The following is a 20165-nucleotide window of genomic DNA, read 5'->3' on the forward strand; positions in this document are numbered from 1 at the left end:
GGGGTAGGGGGTTCTCATAAAACCTGGTTTCCACGCTACAAAAGAGTAGGAAACCGATCACAACCAGGGCCTATGGTAGAACTTGGAGGAAATTTCTATCTAGCTCTGGGGTAAGGGTTCAAGATGGAATCCAAATTGACAAAATTCTCGAATTCCTACCAAAAGGGTTAGAGCAGGGGCTGGCAACTAAAACATTGAAGGTACGTACAGATAGCGGCTCTAGGTGCCTTTTATAACCAGGATGTGGCAGGCAACCCTTGGGTGGCACGGTTTATGAGGGCCGCAGCCAGGTCTAGGCCAATAACCACCCAGAAAATACAGTCATGGGATCTAAACCTAGTGTTGTCTGCACTAACAGGACCCCCGTTCGAGCCCATCCAATCCGCTCCCCTAAAAACCCCATCATTAAAAACTATACTTTCAGTGGGCCTAACATCCGCTCGCAGAGTGAGCGATATTCAGGCTCTGTCAGCAATACCCCCGTTCACTAAAATCCTGGACGATAGTCATATTAAAACCTGATCCAGCATACCTACCTAAGGTGTCGACACACTTCAATAGGTCCCAAGAAGTGGTCCTTCCTTCCTTCTGCCCAAACCTAGGAATAGGGGAGAGGAGAAATTTCATACCCTGGATGTGAAGAGATGTCTAGTTCAGTACCTAGAGGCCACCAAGGGATGTAGGAAGGAAGGGTCTCTCTTTGTGTGTTTCCAGGGACCTCGGAAAGGACTCAAGGCATCCAAGAGTACCCTAGCAAGGTGGATAAGGGATGCGATTGCCCTGGCGTATTCATCCAGTGGGAATACCATCCCGGAGGGTCTAAAAGCTCACTCTACAAGGGCAATGGCGACCTCATGGGCAGAAAAATCAGAGGTATCAATAGAGCAGATCTGTAAGGCGGCCACCTGGTCAACACCTTCTACCTTTTTTAGGCACTATCGCTTAGATCTAGCCTCTACGTCTGACCTGACCTTCGGGAGAAGGGTCCTTCAGGCGGTGGTCCCTCCCTAAGCTACCAATCTCTGAAATTCTTTCCGTGGTGCTGTCATGGGTGAGGGAGAATAGCTTAGTTACTCACCGATAGCGGTGTTTCTCAGAACCCATGACAGCACCTGCTTATTCCCCCCCTTTCACGTGTGCGGTGAGCACGAGTTAATGTGTGTTAAGTGTTTTTTGTTAGACACGGTGCTTCTCCATAATATGCAATATTATAATGTTATGTACAGTATATACTTTTGTTGTTAACTAACCGGGAGACCCTCTGATGCTCTGTAACCAACTGGGGGCGGAGGAGAGGTGCCGCCTTTTTATCTGTAGGTTCCTGTCCTTGATGGGCGGACCCCCTCTCTCCGTGGTGCTGTCATGGGTTCCGAGAAACACCGTTATCGGTGAGTAACTAAGCTATTCTCATTCATTATTGGAGGGGCACAGGAACTGTTGGAAAAAAAAAAAAAAAATTACTGTCTCCTATGCAGGTGATACCCAGCCTGAAAATCCTGAGATAATCCATTTTAGACTGGTATCAGTAGTAGGAAGACACAGAATCTGCATGTGGTGTTCCAAAAGTGACAAAACAAAAATCAAATTTCTAAAAATAAACACATTTATAAAGACATGACCACAAGTGGCGCCATATTATGGCTAGAGGAGCAGCTGCTCCATTACGTCCGGCCTACAACGCTGCTTTTGCCCATGCAATATTAATGCTAGCAGGTGACTATTCACACTGATCCCCGGGACCCACACTTACAGTGACTAGTTGATAGGTTATTTAAACCAGAATTTCCTGCTAAAGCGTCTTTCTAACTTTTTTTTTTTCCATTTTTACTCCATAGAAGTGAATGAAAATATTTTAAAAAGCAGCTGCTCGTGTGACCCCATGACAACACTCCTTTTTATCCTTCGCGGTTTCATTTGTAGCAGATTTTACACAGACAGTCTCCTTTACAAGGATGGTTAGATATATATATTGCATATACTGTGTGTGTGTGTGTGTGTGTATATATATATATATATATATATATATATATATATATATATATATTAGTGCTGTCATTGGGGACAGGACATCTCCAGCTAAATTCACAGTATGACAAGTAGCGACCTTCCCGGCAGCTCTGCACCCCGGCCGCCTCTGTGCTGTATCCACATTGTCTGCAGTTGTTAGCATTTGATGGATTATCCAGAGCAGATCCCATGGGCAGAATACATTAAGCGGGGGTCTGCAAGTGACAGACGCAGGGACGTCCGGGAGTGCAGCCTCTCTTCATACTTTACTGTTATAATTCAGAAAATAAAGTAAAAATGACAATGACACGGTAACACAAGACAAACTCCTTTCATACCAAATAAAAGTTAATTGATAGAATAAACGTAGACCACCATTTTTGAATTAAACAAGCCACGATGTTTATTACCAGTTACTAAAAACTTTTTATTAAATCTGATAAGTAAAAGCAACTTTCACTTATTAAAATAAATATCAGAATCGCAGATCTAATGACCAGATCCACCCGGCACAAGTTGAGACGCCTTGCCTCCCAAAAACGCCAGAGTCACCTTTCTATTGAATTTAGAAACCCCAGGTTTAAAATGTCCAATCCATTGTCTAAAAAATGAACTCCATCTTATATAGTCCCGGTGAAAAACTGTCCATCACGGGAAGGAATATTTCCATGGCACTATTAATGTTTAGGATTTTTTTTCCATAAAAAGGCCTAGACTGGCCTTGGGACTAGTTTTGAAAAAACTAATGTAGTGTTTGGGAATCGGCCATGTAAATAAAGCAGTGTCTTTCTTCTTACCCCATAACAAATCCAGTGTTGTATATTTACCCAGGTCATTTCCTTCTACTGTAATTTCACCAAATTTGGGGTTGGTAATAACTGGACTAACTGTTTTAATTCTTCCCCAAGACGATAAAACCCCTTTTACCGCACCATACAACTACAGGACCTTAAAAGAACATCAATGAATGGTCGGATATATTTTTAAGTCGCCCAATTTTAATAATTGAAGCATTTTATTAAAACTGAATTAAGTTGAAATTTCGTTAACTGAGAAGCGTCTCTGCTCATTACTAAAGGGCCTTTTATTATAGTTCTTACAGTCAATCAATTTTTTGTATTCTCTACAGGGCATACTGGTGATTCAGGAATCCTATGTAATCTAATACCGCACCCCCTGCCTGTCTGATCTGGTTTAGATTTTCTCTATTCTGACTCATTGAAAATTAATGTCATTATATAACATATTTGTTTCAGCCTTCTTGTTGGCAGCTACTAGTTCACCTATACTGAAAACTGCAAAAAGGCCAAGACAAGAGCCTTCCTATACAGTCACTTCAGACTTATCTATGCACACATGACCTAAAGTACAACACAGTTTGTTTCAAAAGCTTTATGGATACTGGGCATCTATCGGGACACCCACAAGCCGTTTTATCATTTTTTCCCTTTAACCATGACAGCACACCTGAGAGAGGGATCTGCCCAGCCAGGACCGGAAACCTACTGAAATTAAAGGGCGGTACTTCTCCCTCGCTTCAGATGGGTTTCCTGTCCTGACGAGGACCCTCGTGCTGAAACCCCGGGCTTGAAGACTTCATCCACTCACCCACGCCTGTCTTCACATTGGAAGAACAGGCAGAGCGCCTGTATGCCGGCCTTCAGGTGGTGTAAGCGCTGTTCGCGGTCCCTGTGGGGCCTTGACATGCGTGCGGGCGTGGGGCAGGGCAGTCATGGGCCAAGTGACTCTTCTGTGGCCACTGCGACACTCTCCCTCCTCTGCCTACTGACCGCCACTGCACAGTGAGCCCTGCTTCCGGGGGCGCCTGCTGCTGAGGTCGCGTGTGAGGCATGCTGAGAGTGGGCTTGCCCGCATGGCGTCGGGGCCAAGATGACGGCACCCATGGCAAAAAAGCAGGCCGGCGCGTGTGGAACCTGGGCGCATCCCGGCGGGGTGGCTGATGGGGGGAGGGGCTTTGATTGGTCATCGGGGGAAGTGCAGCAGATGACTACAGAAGACGCGCTCGCGTCCGAAGCTCCCCATTATGGAGGATCACAGTGGACAACAGCCCTTACAGCAGGAGCATTCACTAGTGTCTATGCCTGGTTACCAGCTTGGGCACACTAAGAGGAGCAGCCGCTCGAGTGGCAGCCGTTCCGACCAGAGGTCGGGGGACTCCTCGGTATCCAGGAGGGACGTTGTTTGTACCCCTGATCAGCCTCTAAATCTGGTACCCTTGATTTGACAGTGGGTGGTGAGTGATCTACGAGAATGTCACATTTGTTGTTAATAGAGGGGCCATTTTCTGCTTAATCACTAGGGGCCTAGGAAGGCTAGCGCAAAGACAAGGAATAAAGAGTGTGCCCTTTGTAAAACACAACTGGCAGTTCAGTGGAAGAAGGATCTCTGCACTGACTACATGCAGAAAACGATATGGGAAGAGACCTCCGACTTCGCCACAAGCCTTAGGGTCATAATCAGGGCGGAGGTGAAATGTTCCCCAAAGTCATCATTGAAAAAAGGGAAACAAGAGAGCTCGGCTTGTCACAGAATCAGAGGCCTCACAATCCAGTAGGGAATTTCATGTGGAATCCCTATGCCCCTCCTCCCCATCCTGCTACTCCTCCTCAGACAGTGATGTAGGCGGCCGACCTTGTTAACTGGCCGAGGACACGGATAGACTGGTTAGGGCATTCAGGTCAACAATGGGCCTAAAGGAGGAAAAAACATCTAAATCCTTAGAGGATGTTATGTTTAGGAGCCTGGAGGAGAAAAGGAAGTACACCTTTACAGTTAACACTAGGATAAAAGTGCTCATAGACAAGGATGGAAGAAGCCGGAGAGGTCTGGTAGCCTGCCCTCATCCTCCAAAAGGAGATAGCCCTTTGAGGAAAAGGACTTGGAGGGTTGGGATAAAATCCCTAAGATCGACGGGGCAGTAGCTAAGTCCTCATAAAGAAAAATTGTCCCTGCCCTTGGAGGACTCCAGAACGCTTGGTGGCCCATTAGATAAGAAAGCAGATGGGTTCCTGAGGCACACCTGGGAGGCAGCCGCAGGGGGTCTGAAGTCGGCAATAGCTGGGGTGTATACTGCCCGCTCCCTCATGGTGTGGCTGCAACAGATGGAGGAACAACTGAGGAGTAAGGTGCCAAGTGATGAAAGCTTGGTCAATATGACTCTGTTGCAAGGCGCAGCGGCCTTTCTAGCAGACTCCTCAGCAGACTCTGTGAGGTTGGCGGCAAGCCTATCTAACGCGGCTAGACAGGCCTTGTGGCTAAAAGGGTGTCCGGGAGACCTGCCTTTGAAAAATAGACACTGCTCCATCCCGTGTGACAGTCAGTTTCACTTCGGTCAGAAACTAGAGGACATCTTAGAGAAGGCAGGGGATAAGAAGAAGGGGTTTCCCAGGGGAGGCTAGACGGCCTTCTTTTCGGAGGAGAAAATTTAATAGGGGTCATCCCTCTGGAGAAAGAAAGAGCTGTTGACTTCAAAGATAGGAAGGGGTCTGGATATATGTTCACGGGACAGTCTACATTGTCAAAAAAGCCCCCCCCCCCCCCAATGATTTCAGGTCAGAGGCAGGGAGAGGCTCTCTCTTTCTCCCGGCCTGGGTGAACATCTTCACCAGTCGCTGGCTCTTAAATGTCCTCAAGGACGGTCTGAAGATAGACTTTGTCCATCCACCCCGGCAGACATTTCTATTAACACCCCTCAAGAAATCACCAGGAGAACAGCTAGCCCTGGAAGCGGAGATTTGGGGACTGGTACAAAAGCGAGTTTTGTCCAAAGTGGAAGAGATAGGAAGGGGATTTTATTCCCCCCCTCTTTTTGATACAGAAGCCGGAGTAGTCAATGGAGGAAGGATCAGTCCCTATTCATAGCCTTCCAGGGTAGCCGTAAGGGTTACGACGTATCTAAGGGTTCCATTGCCAGATGGATCAGGGAGGCCATTAGCTTATCCTACTCTGCGAGTGGTGCTCTTGTTCAAGAAGACACCAAGACTCACTCCACCAGAGCCGTGGATACTTCCTGGGCAGAAAAGTTGGAGTTATCGATTGATCAGATCTGTAAGGCCACTACCTTATCCTCACCATCTGCCTTCTTTAAGCACTCCAGACTGAATCGGTCCTTCTCGGCTGACCTAACCTTTGGTGGAAGGGTGCTACAAGCAGTGGTCCCTCCGTAAGGTGTTTTCATTTCTCCAAAAATCTCTCAGGTGTGCTGTCATGGGTGAAGGGAAAACACCAAGGTTACTTACCGGTAGCCGTTTTTTCCGGAATCCATGACAGCACCCGCATATTCCCCCCCCTTCTCACCTCTTGGGTGTGCACTATAGTTTGAGTGTCTTTTTGTTGATATAATGTGGTGGTGGTTTTCCGTGTAAATTAACCGAAGGGCCTCTCATGCTCTGTAACCCAACTGAAGCGAGGGAGAGGTACCACCCTTTTATTTCAGTAGGTGTCCTGGCTGAGCGGATCCCTCTCTCAGGTGTCATAGGTTCCAGAAAAAATGTCTACTGGTAAGTAGCCTTAGTGTTTAAGAACTTGTTTAACTGGGAATAAATTGCATATTGGAGAGTTCCCGTGTGGTTTTAAGAAAAGGGATACTCCTGACAACATTTTAGAAATGGAAGAGAAACACAGCTTTCTTATTAATGAACAGCAGGGTTATTTCAACTTTGTTATGCATATGAGCTACGTTCTTTACCTTGCAATGACTTCCATGCGGCTAGATAAACCACCCATGTTCTAGAAGAGACTGACTGCATAATGTAAAAGGGAATTAATCTGACATCAGACTCCATAACTTGGGCGGACACGGGATCCCTTCTTGTTCTGCAAATGAGGCCAAACTCTGATCGGTGACCCTTGAGGTCCCTTCTTGCTCCAACATTCTAGGATTCTATTGTGAGTTCTCATTCAATGGAAGTCTTCAAATAGAGCCTGGACAGACATCTACCTGAGATGGTTTAGTGAATCCTGCATTGAGCAGGGGGTTGGACATGATGACCCTGAAGGTCCCTACAAACTATAACATTCTAGGATTGCCGCTGATGGCGAGATAAAGCAATCGCTATGACATGCTCTCTATTTTCTAGTTAAGCTGCTTTTAACCAAATATCACATTTCAGGCATCAGACTACCAATCTTCTGAGCAGCTTTGCTGCCCATATTCATTTTGATGATAACATATAGACTTTCAAAAACATACTTTTATTATCCGATTGCAAAAATATACACCTATTTTTTAAATTCTACTCCCCAAATTGTTAATGAAAAAACTAATGCAAATAACTCCTTTACTACTGTGTTCCTGAATCCTTTGTCAGTGCTCGACTTCGGCCCTAATAACTCTGCAAACCATCTCCCCTTAAAATAAATCCCGTAACCAATGTCACATGAAATGCCTAAAAACAGCTACAAAGCTTCTGCTGAAATAAACACTTGTTGCCGGCAATTGCAGCCATTAAAATTACTTCATAAACTCCATTCAAATTTGTGCAAAGTTAAGGATGGCTAGTAGTGATGATCCAAAGGTGGTGTTTGACCATTCTCGGGTGCGAACCGAGTGACTTCGGCGTGCTCGAATAATATGTTCGAGTCCCTGCAGCTGCATGTCTCGCGGCTGTTTGACAGGAAATCCCTGAATGTGTTGCGGATGTCGAACAGCCGCGAGGACTCTTAGGCCTCATTCACACGTACCGTTTTTTTGGCGTTTCCACGGCGGTATTTTCCGCGCGTTTTTGCCGCGGAAAATAAGCATCCCATGCATTCCTATGGGATTCCGCAATGCTGTGCTAATGCTGCGGTTTTTACTGCGGCGGAATCGCTTCACGGTAAAAAACGCAGCATGCTCATTAATTTCGCGGAATCGCGGCGATCACGCACCCATAGGAGTGCATTGTTCTGCTTACTTTCCGCAGGATCGCTAAATCATCCCAGACAGATGTCTGTCCAGCCTCTGTTTGAAGACTTCTATTGAAGGAGAACTCACCACCTCCCGTGGCAGCCTGTTCCCACTCATTGATCACTCTAACTGTCAAAAAGTTTTTTCTAATATCTAATCTGTGTCTCCTCCCATTCAGTTTCATCCCATTGCTTCTAGTCTTTCCTTGTGCAAATGAGAATAAAGATGATCCTTCTACAATGTGACAGCCCTTGAGATATTTGTAGACAGCTATTAAGTCTCCTCTCAGTCTTCTCTTTTGCAAGCTAAACATTCCCAAATCCTGCAACCTTTCCTCATAAGACAGGGTTTGCAGACCGGTCACCATTCTGGTCGCTCTTTTCTGAACTTGCTCCAGTTTGTTGATGTCTTTTTTTAAAATGTGGCGCCCAAAACTGGACACAGTATTCCAGATGAGGTCTGACCAAACAGGAGTAGAGGGAAATAATGACTTCACGTGATCTAGACTGTATGCTTCTGTTAATACATCCTAGAATTGCATTTGCCTTTTTTGCTGCTGCATCACACAGTTGACTGATATCAAGTCTGTGATTTATTAGTATACCCAAGTCTTTTTCACATGTGCTGTTGCTTAGCCCTATTCCTCCCATTCTGTATATGCATTTTTCATTTTTATTACCCAGATGTAGTACTTTGCATTTTTCCCTGTTAAAAACCATTCTGTTAGTTGCTGCCCCAGTGGATATTTTTTCACCTAAATACTGCAGAAAATATAAAGAATGCCTGCAACCAGTTAATAAACGGGCTGGGGACGATCTTTCTGACTCACACTCTTGCTCAATTTTTATCGCCTCGAACAAAACTACTTTTTGTTGAAGGTAATAAAGATAATAGCTCCACAAATTCATTTTTCCTTATCTTATATTGCTGAGCTCAGATGGAAATCCAGTGGGGATAACTCACAGGTAATAGCCTCCTTAAGGCACGATTCTGCTATACATTCGCTTATCCAACACTGGCACATGGGATAAATGACTAGGTAATCCAGCAATTATAATCCCAACATTGGACCTTGTATTAAAAACAGGATTAGCTACACAATCGGCTAAGACCTGCCTAAACAATTCCTTCATTTCCATTAAACTATTACTAGCTGGGGCAAACGGGGACATGGATGTTCTCACCATCCGTGACGATCCTCTGGCTTGACATTCTCAGTAGCATCCTCCAGGCAGGTGTCTTCGGTGCTCTCCGTCACTGTAGGGGGGGAGCACTGGTGCCGTCACTCTTCCTATGGCATGGCCGGCACATGCTCGTCATCTTCTGCTGACGGTCTTCTCACCAAGGATACGGTTACCGATGTTCCTCTTCTGTGGCCAGGGTCACAAGGTGTAACTTCTGCTGGAGACCGTGAGCTCTCCTCCCGTCTCTGGGCCTCTGCAACACGTTTACTGCCGCAGAGGCTAGATGACACCCCTGGGAGCTTTCTACTTTTGTTAGCGTTCGTCGCCGCCTGATGACAGCGCAGTTACCACATCGTTATGTTGCTTTCTCCACTGGGTAAAGACTTTTTCCGATGGCGGTTTTTCTTCTATCTATGCGACAGCTGCGGTGAGTATGAGCTCCTGGTTCCTCTTCGCTTTTTCAGGTTTAAATATCTCGCTTGTTCGCCGGGATCATCATCTTCATCCTCCTCTATTCTTCCCTCTTCTCCTTCATCATCACCGACTTCATTATCTTTAGCTCGAGCTGGCATCAGCACATCGAGGCAGCTCCGGATCCTCCATCTCTACTCAACAGCTCTTGCATCCGGTCTTCAGTCTTGTCTTGAATCTTCTTTCTTGACATCTGCCAGCTGATCAGCTCTGCCTGGCTTTAAATACTTAAATTCGTACCATAGTTTTTGTGAAGATCCATTCAGGGACCTAGATAACAGAGCAGGAAGACAAGCAGCTGGGACCAGTGTTCAGCATCAGTTGACCTGGGGTGTTGACGTTTGCCCTGGTAAAATAGAGAGAGAAGCACAGAAGAGTAAAATGGTGGAGACAGAGGAGGGAGAGGGCAAAAATATATCAGGCAAATTACCAGTGGTCACACCATGTGTCCCCCTTATTATCATAGGGGCCTTTCATGAACTTAAAGGAGAATTCCCACCTGATACACAATGTAACTCACAATAAGTAATGTCACATGTGTACACAGTGACTGCACCAGCAGAAGAGTGAGTGCAGCTCTGGAGTATAATACAGGATGTAACTCAGGATCAGTAATGTAATGTATGTACACAGTGACTGTACCAGCAGAATAGTGAGTGCAGCTCTGGAGTATAATACAGGATGTAACTCAGGATCAGTAATGCAATGTATGTACACAGTGACTGCACCAGCAGAAGAGTGAGTGCAGCTCTGGAGTATAATACAGGATGTAACTCAGGATCAGTAATGTAATGTATGTACACAGTGACTGCACCAGCAGAATAGTGAGTGCAGCTCTGGAGTATAATACAGGATGTAACTCAGGATCAGTAATGTATGTACACAGTGACTCCACCAACAGAATAGTGCGTGCAGCTCTGGAGTATAATACAGGATGTAACTCAGGATCAGTACAGGATCAGTAATGTATGTACACAGTGACTGTACCAGCAGAATAGTGAGTGCAGCTCTGGGGTATAATACAGGATGTAACTCAGGGTCAGTACAGGATCAGTAATGTAATGTATGTACACAGTGACTGCACCAGCAGAATAGTGAGTGCAGCTCTGAAGTATAATACAGGATGTAACTCAGGATCAGTAATGTAATCTGTGTACACATTGACTGCAAGAGCAGAATAGTGAATGCAGCTCTGGAGTATAATACAGGATGTAACTCCGGATCCGTACAGGATCAGTAATGTAATGTATATACACAGTGAGTGCAGCTCTGGAGTATAATACAGGATGTAACTAAGGATCAATACAGGATCAGTAATATAAAGCATGTACACAATGACTGCACCAGCAGAATAGTGAGTACAGCTCTGGAGTATAATACAGGATGTAACTCCGGATCAGTACAGGATCAGTAATGTGTGTACACAGTGACTACACCAGCAGAATAGTGAGTGCAGCTCTGGGGTATAATACAGGATGTAACTCAGGATCAGTAATGTATGTACACAGTGACTCCACCAACAGAATAGTGCGTGCAGCTCTGGAGTATAATACAGGATGTAACTCAGGATCAGTAATGTATGTACACAGTGACTCCACCAGCAGAATAGTGAGTGCAGCTCTGGAGTATAATACAGGATGTAACTCAGGATCAGTACAGGATCAGTAATGTATGTACACAGTGACTGTACCAGCAGAATAGTGAGTGCAGCTCTGGGGTATAATACAGGATGTAACTCAGGGTCAGTACAGGATCAGTAATGTAATGTATGTACACAGTGACTGCACCAGCAGAATAGTGAGTGCAGCTCTGGAGTATAATACAGGATGTAACTCAGGATCAGTAATGTATGTGCACAGTGACTGCACCAGCAGAATAGTGAGTGCAGCTCTGGAGTATAATACAGGATGTAACTCAGGGTCAGTACAGGATCAGTAATGTAATGTATGTACACAGTGACTGCACCAGCAGAATAGTGAGTGCAGCTCTAGAGTATAGTACAGGATGTAACTCAGGATCAGTAATGTAATGTATGTACACAGTGAGTGCAGCTCTGGAGTATAATACAGGATGTAACTCAGGATCAGTACAGGATCAGTAATGTAATGTATGTACACAGTGACTGCACCTGCAGAATAGTGAGTGCAGCTCTGGAGTATAATACAGGATGTAACTCAGGATCAGTATTGTAATGTATGTACACAGTGACTGCAATAGCAGAATAGTGAGTGCAGCTCTGGAGTATAATACAGGATGTAACTCAGGATCAGTACAGGATCAGTAATATAATGTATGTACACAGTGACTGCACCAGCAGAATAGTGAGTGCAGCTCTGGAGTATAATAGGAGGATGTATCTCAGGATCAGTAATATAATGTATGTACACAGTGACTGCACCAGCAGAATAGTGAGTGCAGCTCTGGAGTATAATAGGAGGCTGTATCTCAGGATCAGTAATATAATGTATGTACACAGTGACTGCACCAGCAGAATAGTGAGTGCAGCTCTGGAGTATAATACAGGATGTAACTCAGGGTCAGTACAGGATCAGTAATGTAATGTATGTACACAGTGACTGCACCAGCAGAATAGTGAGTGCAGCTCTGGAGTATATTTCAGGATGTAACTCAGGATCAGTAATTTATGTACACAGTGACTCCACCAACAGAATAGTGCGTGCAGCTCTGGAGTATAATACAGGATGTAACTCAGGATCAGTAATGTATGTACACAGTGACTCCACCAGCAGAATAGTGAGTGCAGCTCTGGAGTATAATACAGGATGTAACTCAGGATCAGTACAGGATCAGTAATGTATGTACACAGTGACTGTACCAGCAGAATAGTGAGTGCAGCTCTGGGGTATAATACAGGATGTAACTCAGGGTCAGTACAGGATCAGTAATGTAATGTATGTACACAGTGACTGCACCAGCAGAATAGTGAGTGCAGCTCTGGAGTATAATACAGGATGTAACTCAGGATCAGTAATGTATGTGCACAGTGACTGCACCAGCAGAATAGTGAGTGCAGCTCTGGAGTATAATACAGGATGTAACTCAGGGTCAGTACAGGATCAGTAATGTAATGTATGTACACAGTGACTGCACCAGCAGAATAGTGAGTGCAGCTCTAGAGTATAGTACAGGATGTAACTCAGGATCAGTAATGTAATGTATGTACACAGTGAGTGCAGCTCTGGAGTATAATACAGGATGTAACTCAGGATCAGTACAGGATCAGTAATGTAATGTATGTACACAGTGACTGCACCTGCAGAATAGTGAGTGCAGCTCTGGAGTATAATACAGGATGTAACTCAGGATCAGTAATGTAATGTATGTGCACAGTGACTGCACCAGCAGAATAGTGAGTGCAGTTCTGGGGTATAATTCAGGATGTAACTCAGGATCAGTAATGTAATGTATGTACCCAGTGACTGCACCAGCAGAATAGTGAGTGCAGTTCTGGGGTATAATACAGGATGTAACTCAGGATCAGTAATGTAATGTATGTACACAGTGAGTGCAGCTCTGGAGTATAATACAGGATGTAACTCCGGATCCGTACAGGATCAGTAATGTAATGTATATACACAGTGAGTGCAGCTCTGGAGTATAATACAGGATGTAACTAAGGATCAGTACAGGATCAGTAATATAAAGCATGTACACAATGTCTGCACCAGCAGAATAGTGAGTACAGCTCTGGAGTATAATACAGGATGTAACTCCGGATCAGTACAGGATCAGTAATGTGTGTACACAGTGACTACACCAGCAGAATAGTGAGTGCAGCTCTGGGATATAATACAGGATGTAACTTAGGATCAGTAATGTAATGTATGTACACAATAACTGCACCAGCAGAATAGTGAGTGCAGCTCTGGAGTATAATACAGGATGTAACTCGGGGTCAGTACAGGATCAGTAATGTATGTACACAGTAACTGCACCAGCAGAATAGTGAGTGCAGCTCTGGAGTATAATACAGGATGTAACTCAGGATCAGTAATGTAATGTATGTACACAGTGTCTGCACCAGCAGAATAGTGAGTGCAGCTCTGGGAGATGTAATTCTGGATCAGTACAGGATAAGTTATGCAACTTATAAAGTATCTCAACTCTTTTTATGTGAGGTAATTCAATATGTGAACTGTGAAATAGTGATCATACATTTGGTGGGCACCAGGAGTATTTGTGTGTTATCTGATTCTTGCTTTTTACCTTGATCTGATGTTTTGTGGAGCTGCCGTTGACTTTGGAGGTTATGGACCAGGATGGTCAGTATGTTTTGCATTTATGCAGACACTCCTAATGTGACTCCACCCACTGGACTCATAAGCTCATTGTAGCACTGGGTGGGGATTTGATAGTGACTCTGGGACCATCACTACTTGGATCATGACCTCTACAGTGAACAGTGCAGCCATTAACCTCCTAACATTCCCTTTGACAAGCAAACATTTTCTCTTCTCAATGTAGCTCTGTTCCCATCAGTCAAAAAGTTACGTAAGAGTCCAAAAGGTAAAGAGCTGTCTGAGCCCCCCTAGGCTGACTTAACGTAGCGCTATCCCTCCCAGCGCCTGTATACGATGCACTATGTGTTACTTGCTCGCTTGTGTCCTTTAGTCTCTAGAATATTAGCCATGTCCCTGTTATCTGGAGATCTGTAGATTGTGTTAGTGTATATAACATAGCCATAACGGTAGTGTTGTATGGTGACTAGCACAAAACTTATTTCACGTTTTGTATAATAAAAGTCATTACGTCAGGAAGCTGCAATATTAAAGAAATCAGATTGTGTTTTTGTCTTTAATAAATTGGGGGTCATTTAGTATAAAATGCACAAAAAATGATATATATTAAACCACACGCTGTTTGTAAATGTATATTAAAAAATATATGCGGTGCATTGTAAATATTTAAAAAAAAAAAAAAGTGAACAAAAGAGAAATCTACATCACATCAATATTTGGTGACCTCCCTTTGCCTTTAAAACAGCATCAATTCTTCTCTGCACACTTGCACAAAGCTTGAGATTTTGAAGGATTGTAGTCAAGTGAGTAATAATTTTACCATGCAGGTGATAACAATCATCATTTTTTCATTTTTATATGGAGGTTGTAACACAGCCATTACCTGAAATAGAAACTACTGTGTAGCAGGCTTAAAACTTGTGAGACAAACTCTGCTACAAATGTGAGAAGATGGTTTAATTTCACTGGTAATGCACCAAGGCAATACTGAGCACAGAGACCAGGCAGTTATACTGCATCAGCAAGGAGTGTCCCAGGGAAAGATTCTAAAGCAGGCTGGGGTGCCTAGATATGTTGCTCAAACTCTTTTGAAGAGGCACCAGGAAATGAGCACCGCTGAGGACTGTAGATGTAGTGATTGGCCCTTGGTGCAGCAGGTGAAAGACACATCACGGTTATTTCCCTTCAAAATCTAACGATGTCCAGCAGTGCCATAAACTCAGAACTGGCAGCAAGTAGTGGATTCCAGCTACTGTTCTGAGAAGTCTGGCTAGAAGTCGTCTTCCTGGATGAGTTGCAGCTATAAACCATACCTTCGGTATGGAAACAGGAACACGTGACTCAACTATGCATGAAAACGTAAGAATTGGTGCAGGTGCTCTGAACTAATGAGTCAAAATGCAAAATATTTGGCTGGAACAGAAGGCAGTTTGTTCATCGACGGGCTGGAGGAGAGCTGCACAATAATGAGGGTCTGCAGGAACAGTGAAGAACGATGGGAGGGTTCGGCAAGTTTGGGGCTGCATTTCAACAAATGGTATTGGGGATTTGGTAATGATTAGTGATGAGAAATACAGGCAGATAATTATCCATCATGTAATACCATCAGGGGAGGCGTCTGGCTTCAAATTTATTCTGCAGCAGAGCAACGATTCCCAACATCCAGGCCATGTCCCTAAGAACGAGGAGTCCTGGGAGTGATGACCCGGCCCCACAGAGCCCCTGATCTCACATCATCCAGTCAGTCTGAGATCACATGAAGTGACATCCACAGAAGATCTGGGATTAGTTCTCCAAGATCTTGATTTTTGCATAGTGCAGTCGCCAAATATTAATGGGATTTCAATTTCTTTTGTTCATTTACTTTGCATTTTGTTAATTGCTAGAAATAAACTATTAACACTTCTATTGTTGGAAGCTTTTCTAGTTCACTAACCCAATTAGTAATACTTGCGCTAGAGTTTGTTCATACGGCTGCAGTGGTGAGGTCTAAGGTACAATACGTGGACTGTAGCCAGTCACTTAGCTTTGCCACCTTGTGCCGTATACATCTACATCACCACTGAGTGACTTGGTCCTCTCCAGGACAGTCCGTGTAATGAGGTGTAATATGCACTCCAGTAAATGTGGGCCATTATGTCAGATTTTCAGTTATCAGAACTTGTGAACATCGCCAAAAATCAGACTTCAGCAATACGATCTATCGGACAGTCGCTTTAACAAAACTTTTGGGTTCTTCCATTTCCAGAGAGTAATGAGACTTTTGTAAATTAGGACAGTAATAAGGGCTTTCCGTATGCCAAGCTAAGATTATGCTGTTTCTGTAGATGAAGACAGACTCTCCAGAAGGAAGAGTATTGTGGACACCATATCCATCCAGGTGGACATGCTGACTGGAAGTAGCACTGAGGACAAGGTGAGTTCTCTTCTCATTCTTCTCATATATTCTGTTCCCTGTTATCGCCCATTTCAGAAGGGCGGAGGATTCTCTGAAATTGACACGACTGGCAAGAGGAAGTCTGAGAAGATCTCTGCCATCACTGCTTCTCTAAAGCTACAAATCTTTACGATGATCGGTGGTAGTCCAAAGACGTAATCGTACACAAATTGGAGAGGACCCCGGTCACTTCATTATGCCAGTCCCATGCCGTGGTTAGCCGCACAGCTCATAGACATGACTTTGGGGGGGTCATCTAGCACCTTAATCCTTGACCAAGCACCATAATTTCTTCGTCTTCACAGTCTGAGATCCACCAGTTAGTAAGTAAAGCAGTAACCTCTATGGATATGGTCAATTGCGTCTATGCCCCTACAGTAAAAGAAAAAAAATTAATGTCCCTGAGGCGGTTTAATAAGAAAAAAAAAAACTTCTCTTCTCCTGGTCCAGCGCCGCGCCATTGCACAAGGTTCTGTGTCCCCTGACCTCTTTTGTCGTGATTGGGGCAGCTGATCAGCTTTAGCCAACACATTTTGTCCTTTCAATTTCCTATTGTTATTAAATATAGCTAAAACATTGTAACTTGTCCATCTTTTCTCTTCCGTTTTGTTGAAGGTGAACACTGAAGAGATCACATTTGAATCCCTGAAGAAGGCGATTGGTAAGGGGTGTCATTTTACCGATATGTTGCTAATTCTCATTTCTTCCTCCACTTGGGTCATAAATGTTCTTGCAACCATGAGCGTCTTCCATGTGCGTCACTACTTCTCTTCAGTTAGTATGTAGGAAATGTCTGATGGATTATCGATTAGTTTAGCGGTATAATAGTGCAGAGTAGAGGACTTGGTTGTAGGTTTTTCAGTTCACCATAAATGGAAAGATATGAGATGTCCAGATGAAATTTACTATTGGTATATCTTATGAAGACATCTCCTGTCCATGCTCCCCAGTATGGCATCTGAATATCCTAAAGAAGTTTCCCCGCTTGGTTATGTCCATCTGTACCAGAACAAAGAGCGGCTTCTCGCCTGGAAAACGTTTGCCAGAGATATCTGCAGTACAATTTTCAAAATCTCTACTTGCTTTCATTCAATAGGAGCATTTGTTTACTTTCAAGGGTTAAAAATCTGTCCAGGTCTTTGGTTGACATATGGGTTTCTGGATTTTTACTTAACACAGCTGTAACGTTGATACCTACTTTTGCATTTATCCATTTTTTTTTTTATTGCTCCTGTTCAACTAAAATGCAAAATGACATAACACTGTGTTACAAAGGTTTTGTCCCTCGGACAATTTTGTGTGTTCCTGATAAATTTTTTCATGCTGATTTCAGAAATTACTTCAGATTTTTCCTATCACGTAAGGTTTTTGAGAATTGATAAGAAACATTATGTTCTGTTATAATTCTAAAAACTGCCCATCTATGTTCAAGAATATACCTAATATAATACTGCTTCATGTAAAAGAATATAACTACTATAATACTGCTCCCTATGTACAAGAATATAACTACTATAATACTGCTCCCTATGTACAAGAATATAACTACTATAATACTGCCACTATGTACAAGAATATAACTACTATAATACTGCTCCTATGTACAAGAATATAACTATTATAATACTGCCCCTATGTACAAGAATATAACTACTATAATACTGCCCCTATGTACAAGAATATAACTACTATAATACTGCTCCTATGTACAAGAATATAACTACTATAATACTGCCCCTATGTACAAGAATATAACTACTATAATACTTCTCCTATGTACAAGAATATACTGTAGCTACTATAATACTGCCCCTATGTACAAGAATATAACTATTATTATTATTATTATTATTATTATTATTATTATTATTTATTGTTATAGCGCCATTTATTCCATGGCGCTTTACATGTGAGGAGGGGTATACATAAAAACAAGTACAATAATCTTAAACAATACAAGTCATAACTGGTACAGGAGGAGAGAGGACCCTGCCCGCGAGGGCTCACAATCTTCAAGGGATGGGTGATAATACAGTAGGCGAGGGTAGAGCTGGTCGTGCAGCGGTTTGGTCGATCGGTGGTTACTGCAGGTTATAGGCTTGTCGGAAGAGGTGGGTCTTCAGGCTCTTTTTGAAGGTTTCGATGGTAGGTGAGAGTCTGATATGTTGTGGTAGAGAGTTCCAGAGTAGGGGTGATGCGCGAGAGAAATCTTGTATGCGATTGTGGGAAGAGGAGATAAGAGGGGAGTAGAGAAGGAGATCTTGTGAGGATCGGAGGTTGCGTGCAGGAAAGTACCGGGAGACGAGGTCACAGATGTATGGAGGAGACAGGTTGTGGATGGCTTTGTATGTCATGGTTAGGGTTTTGTAATGGAGTCTCTGGGCAATTGGGAGCCAGTGAAGGGATTGACAGAGGGGAGAAGCTGGGGAATAGCGGGGGGACAGGTGGATTAGTCGGGCAGCAGAGTTTAGAATAGATTGGAGGGGTGCGAGAGTGTTTGAGGGGAGGCCACAGAGCAGGAGGTTGCAGTAGTCAAGGCGAGAGATGATGAGGGCATGGACTAGGGTTTTTGCAGATTCTTGGGTGAGGAATGAACGGATGCGTGAAATATTTTTGAGTTGAAGTCGGCAGGAAGTGGAAAGGGTTTGGATATGTGGTTTGAAGGAGAGATCAGCGTCAAGGATTACTCCGAGGCAGCGAGCTTGTGGGACTGGGGAGAGTGGGCAGTCATTTACTGTAATTGATAGGTTCGTAGGGGGGGTCACGTGAGATGGGGGAAAGATGATGAATTCTGTTTTGTCCATGTTGAGTTTCAGATATCTAGTGGAGAAGAAGGATGAAATAGTGGACAGACATTGAGGGATTCTGGTTAGTAGGGAGGTGATATCTGGTCCAGAGATGTAGATCTGTGTGTCATCAGCATAAAGATGATACTGAAAGCCATGAGATTCTATGAGCTGTCCCAGGCCAAAGGTGTAAATAGAGAACAGCAGGGGCCCTAGGACTGAACCTTGTGGGACTCCGACAGATAGGGGGCGAGGTGAGGAGGTGGTGTGTGAGTGGGAGACGCTGAATGTCCGGTCTGTTAGGTATGATGAGATCCAGGAGAGGGCCAAGTCTGTGATGCCGAGGGATGAGAGGGTCTGTAATAATAGGGAATGGTCCACTGTGTCAAAGGCAGCCGACAGGTCCAGGAGGAGGAGGACAGAGTAGTGTCGCTTGCTCTTGGCAGTTAAGAGGTCATTGGTGACCTTAGTAAGGGCAGTTTCAGTGGAGTGGTGTGACCGGAAGCCAGATTGTAAGCGGTCGAAGAGGGAGCAAGAAGAGAGATGGGAGGACAGTTCAAGGTAGACGTGTTGTTCCAGTAGCTTGGAGGCGTATGGGAGAAGTGATATAGGGCGATAGCTAGATACAGAGGATGGGTCAAGAGAGGGCTTTTTGAGGATAGGTGTGATGGAGGCATGTTTAAAGCTTGAGGGGAAAACACCAGTTGTTAGTGATAGGTTGAAGAGATGGGTTAGGGTTGGGATGAAGACTGTGGTGAGGTTTGGGATGAAGTGGGATGGGATCGGGTCGAGTGCACAGGTGGTGAGATGTGATCTTGAGAGTAGAGTGGAGAGTCGATCTTCTGTAATGGTGGAGAAGTTGGTTTTGAAGGTGGAGGGCTGGGAAGTCGGGAGGAAGGGCTCTGGGGGTTGTTGACCAAAACTGTCCCTGATGTTATCAATTTTCTGCTTGAAAAATGAGGCAAAGTCTTCAGCTGAGATGATACTATGATACCTCATGTAAAAGAATAGAACTACTATAATACTGCCCCTATATACAAGAATATAACTACTGTAATACTGCCACTACAGTTGTGGCCAAAAGTATTGACACCCCTGCAATTCTGTCAGATA

The 20165-nt window shown here is 44.1% G+C and overlaps 1 protein-coding gene across 3 annotated transcripts in view; it reads left to right on the plus strand.

The window, feature by feature from the left end:
* EFR3A (EFR3 homolog A) overlaps nucleotides 1-20165 on the plus strand; it is a 175264-nt gene that overhangs the window by 145866 nt on the left and 9233 nt on the right. For 2 of the 3 annotated variants that reach the window (XM_073590347.1, XM_073590348.1), the window contains exons 20-22: nucleotides 14056-14097; nucleotides 16157-16245; nucleotides 16882-16927. In XM_073590347.1, coding sequence (XP_073446448.1) covers nucleotides 14056-14097; nucleotides 16157-16245; nucleotides 16882-16927 — 177 coding nt within the window. The remainder of the gene's footprint in view (nucleotides 1-14055; nucleotides 14098-16156; nucleotides 16246-16881; nucleotides 16928-20165) is intronic. The other variant, XM_073590349.1, reaches the window with a different exon arrangement.

Source organism: Dendrobates tinctorius, unplaced genomic scaffold (assembly GCF_039654945.1).
Source record: "Dendrobates tinctorius isolate UK_male_01 unplaced genomic scaffold, ASM3965494v1 ptg000116l, whole genome shotgun sequence".
Classification (NCBI taxonomy): Eukaryota; Metazoa; Chordata; class Amphibia; order Anura; family Dendrobatidae; genus Dendrobates; species Dendrobates tinctorius.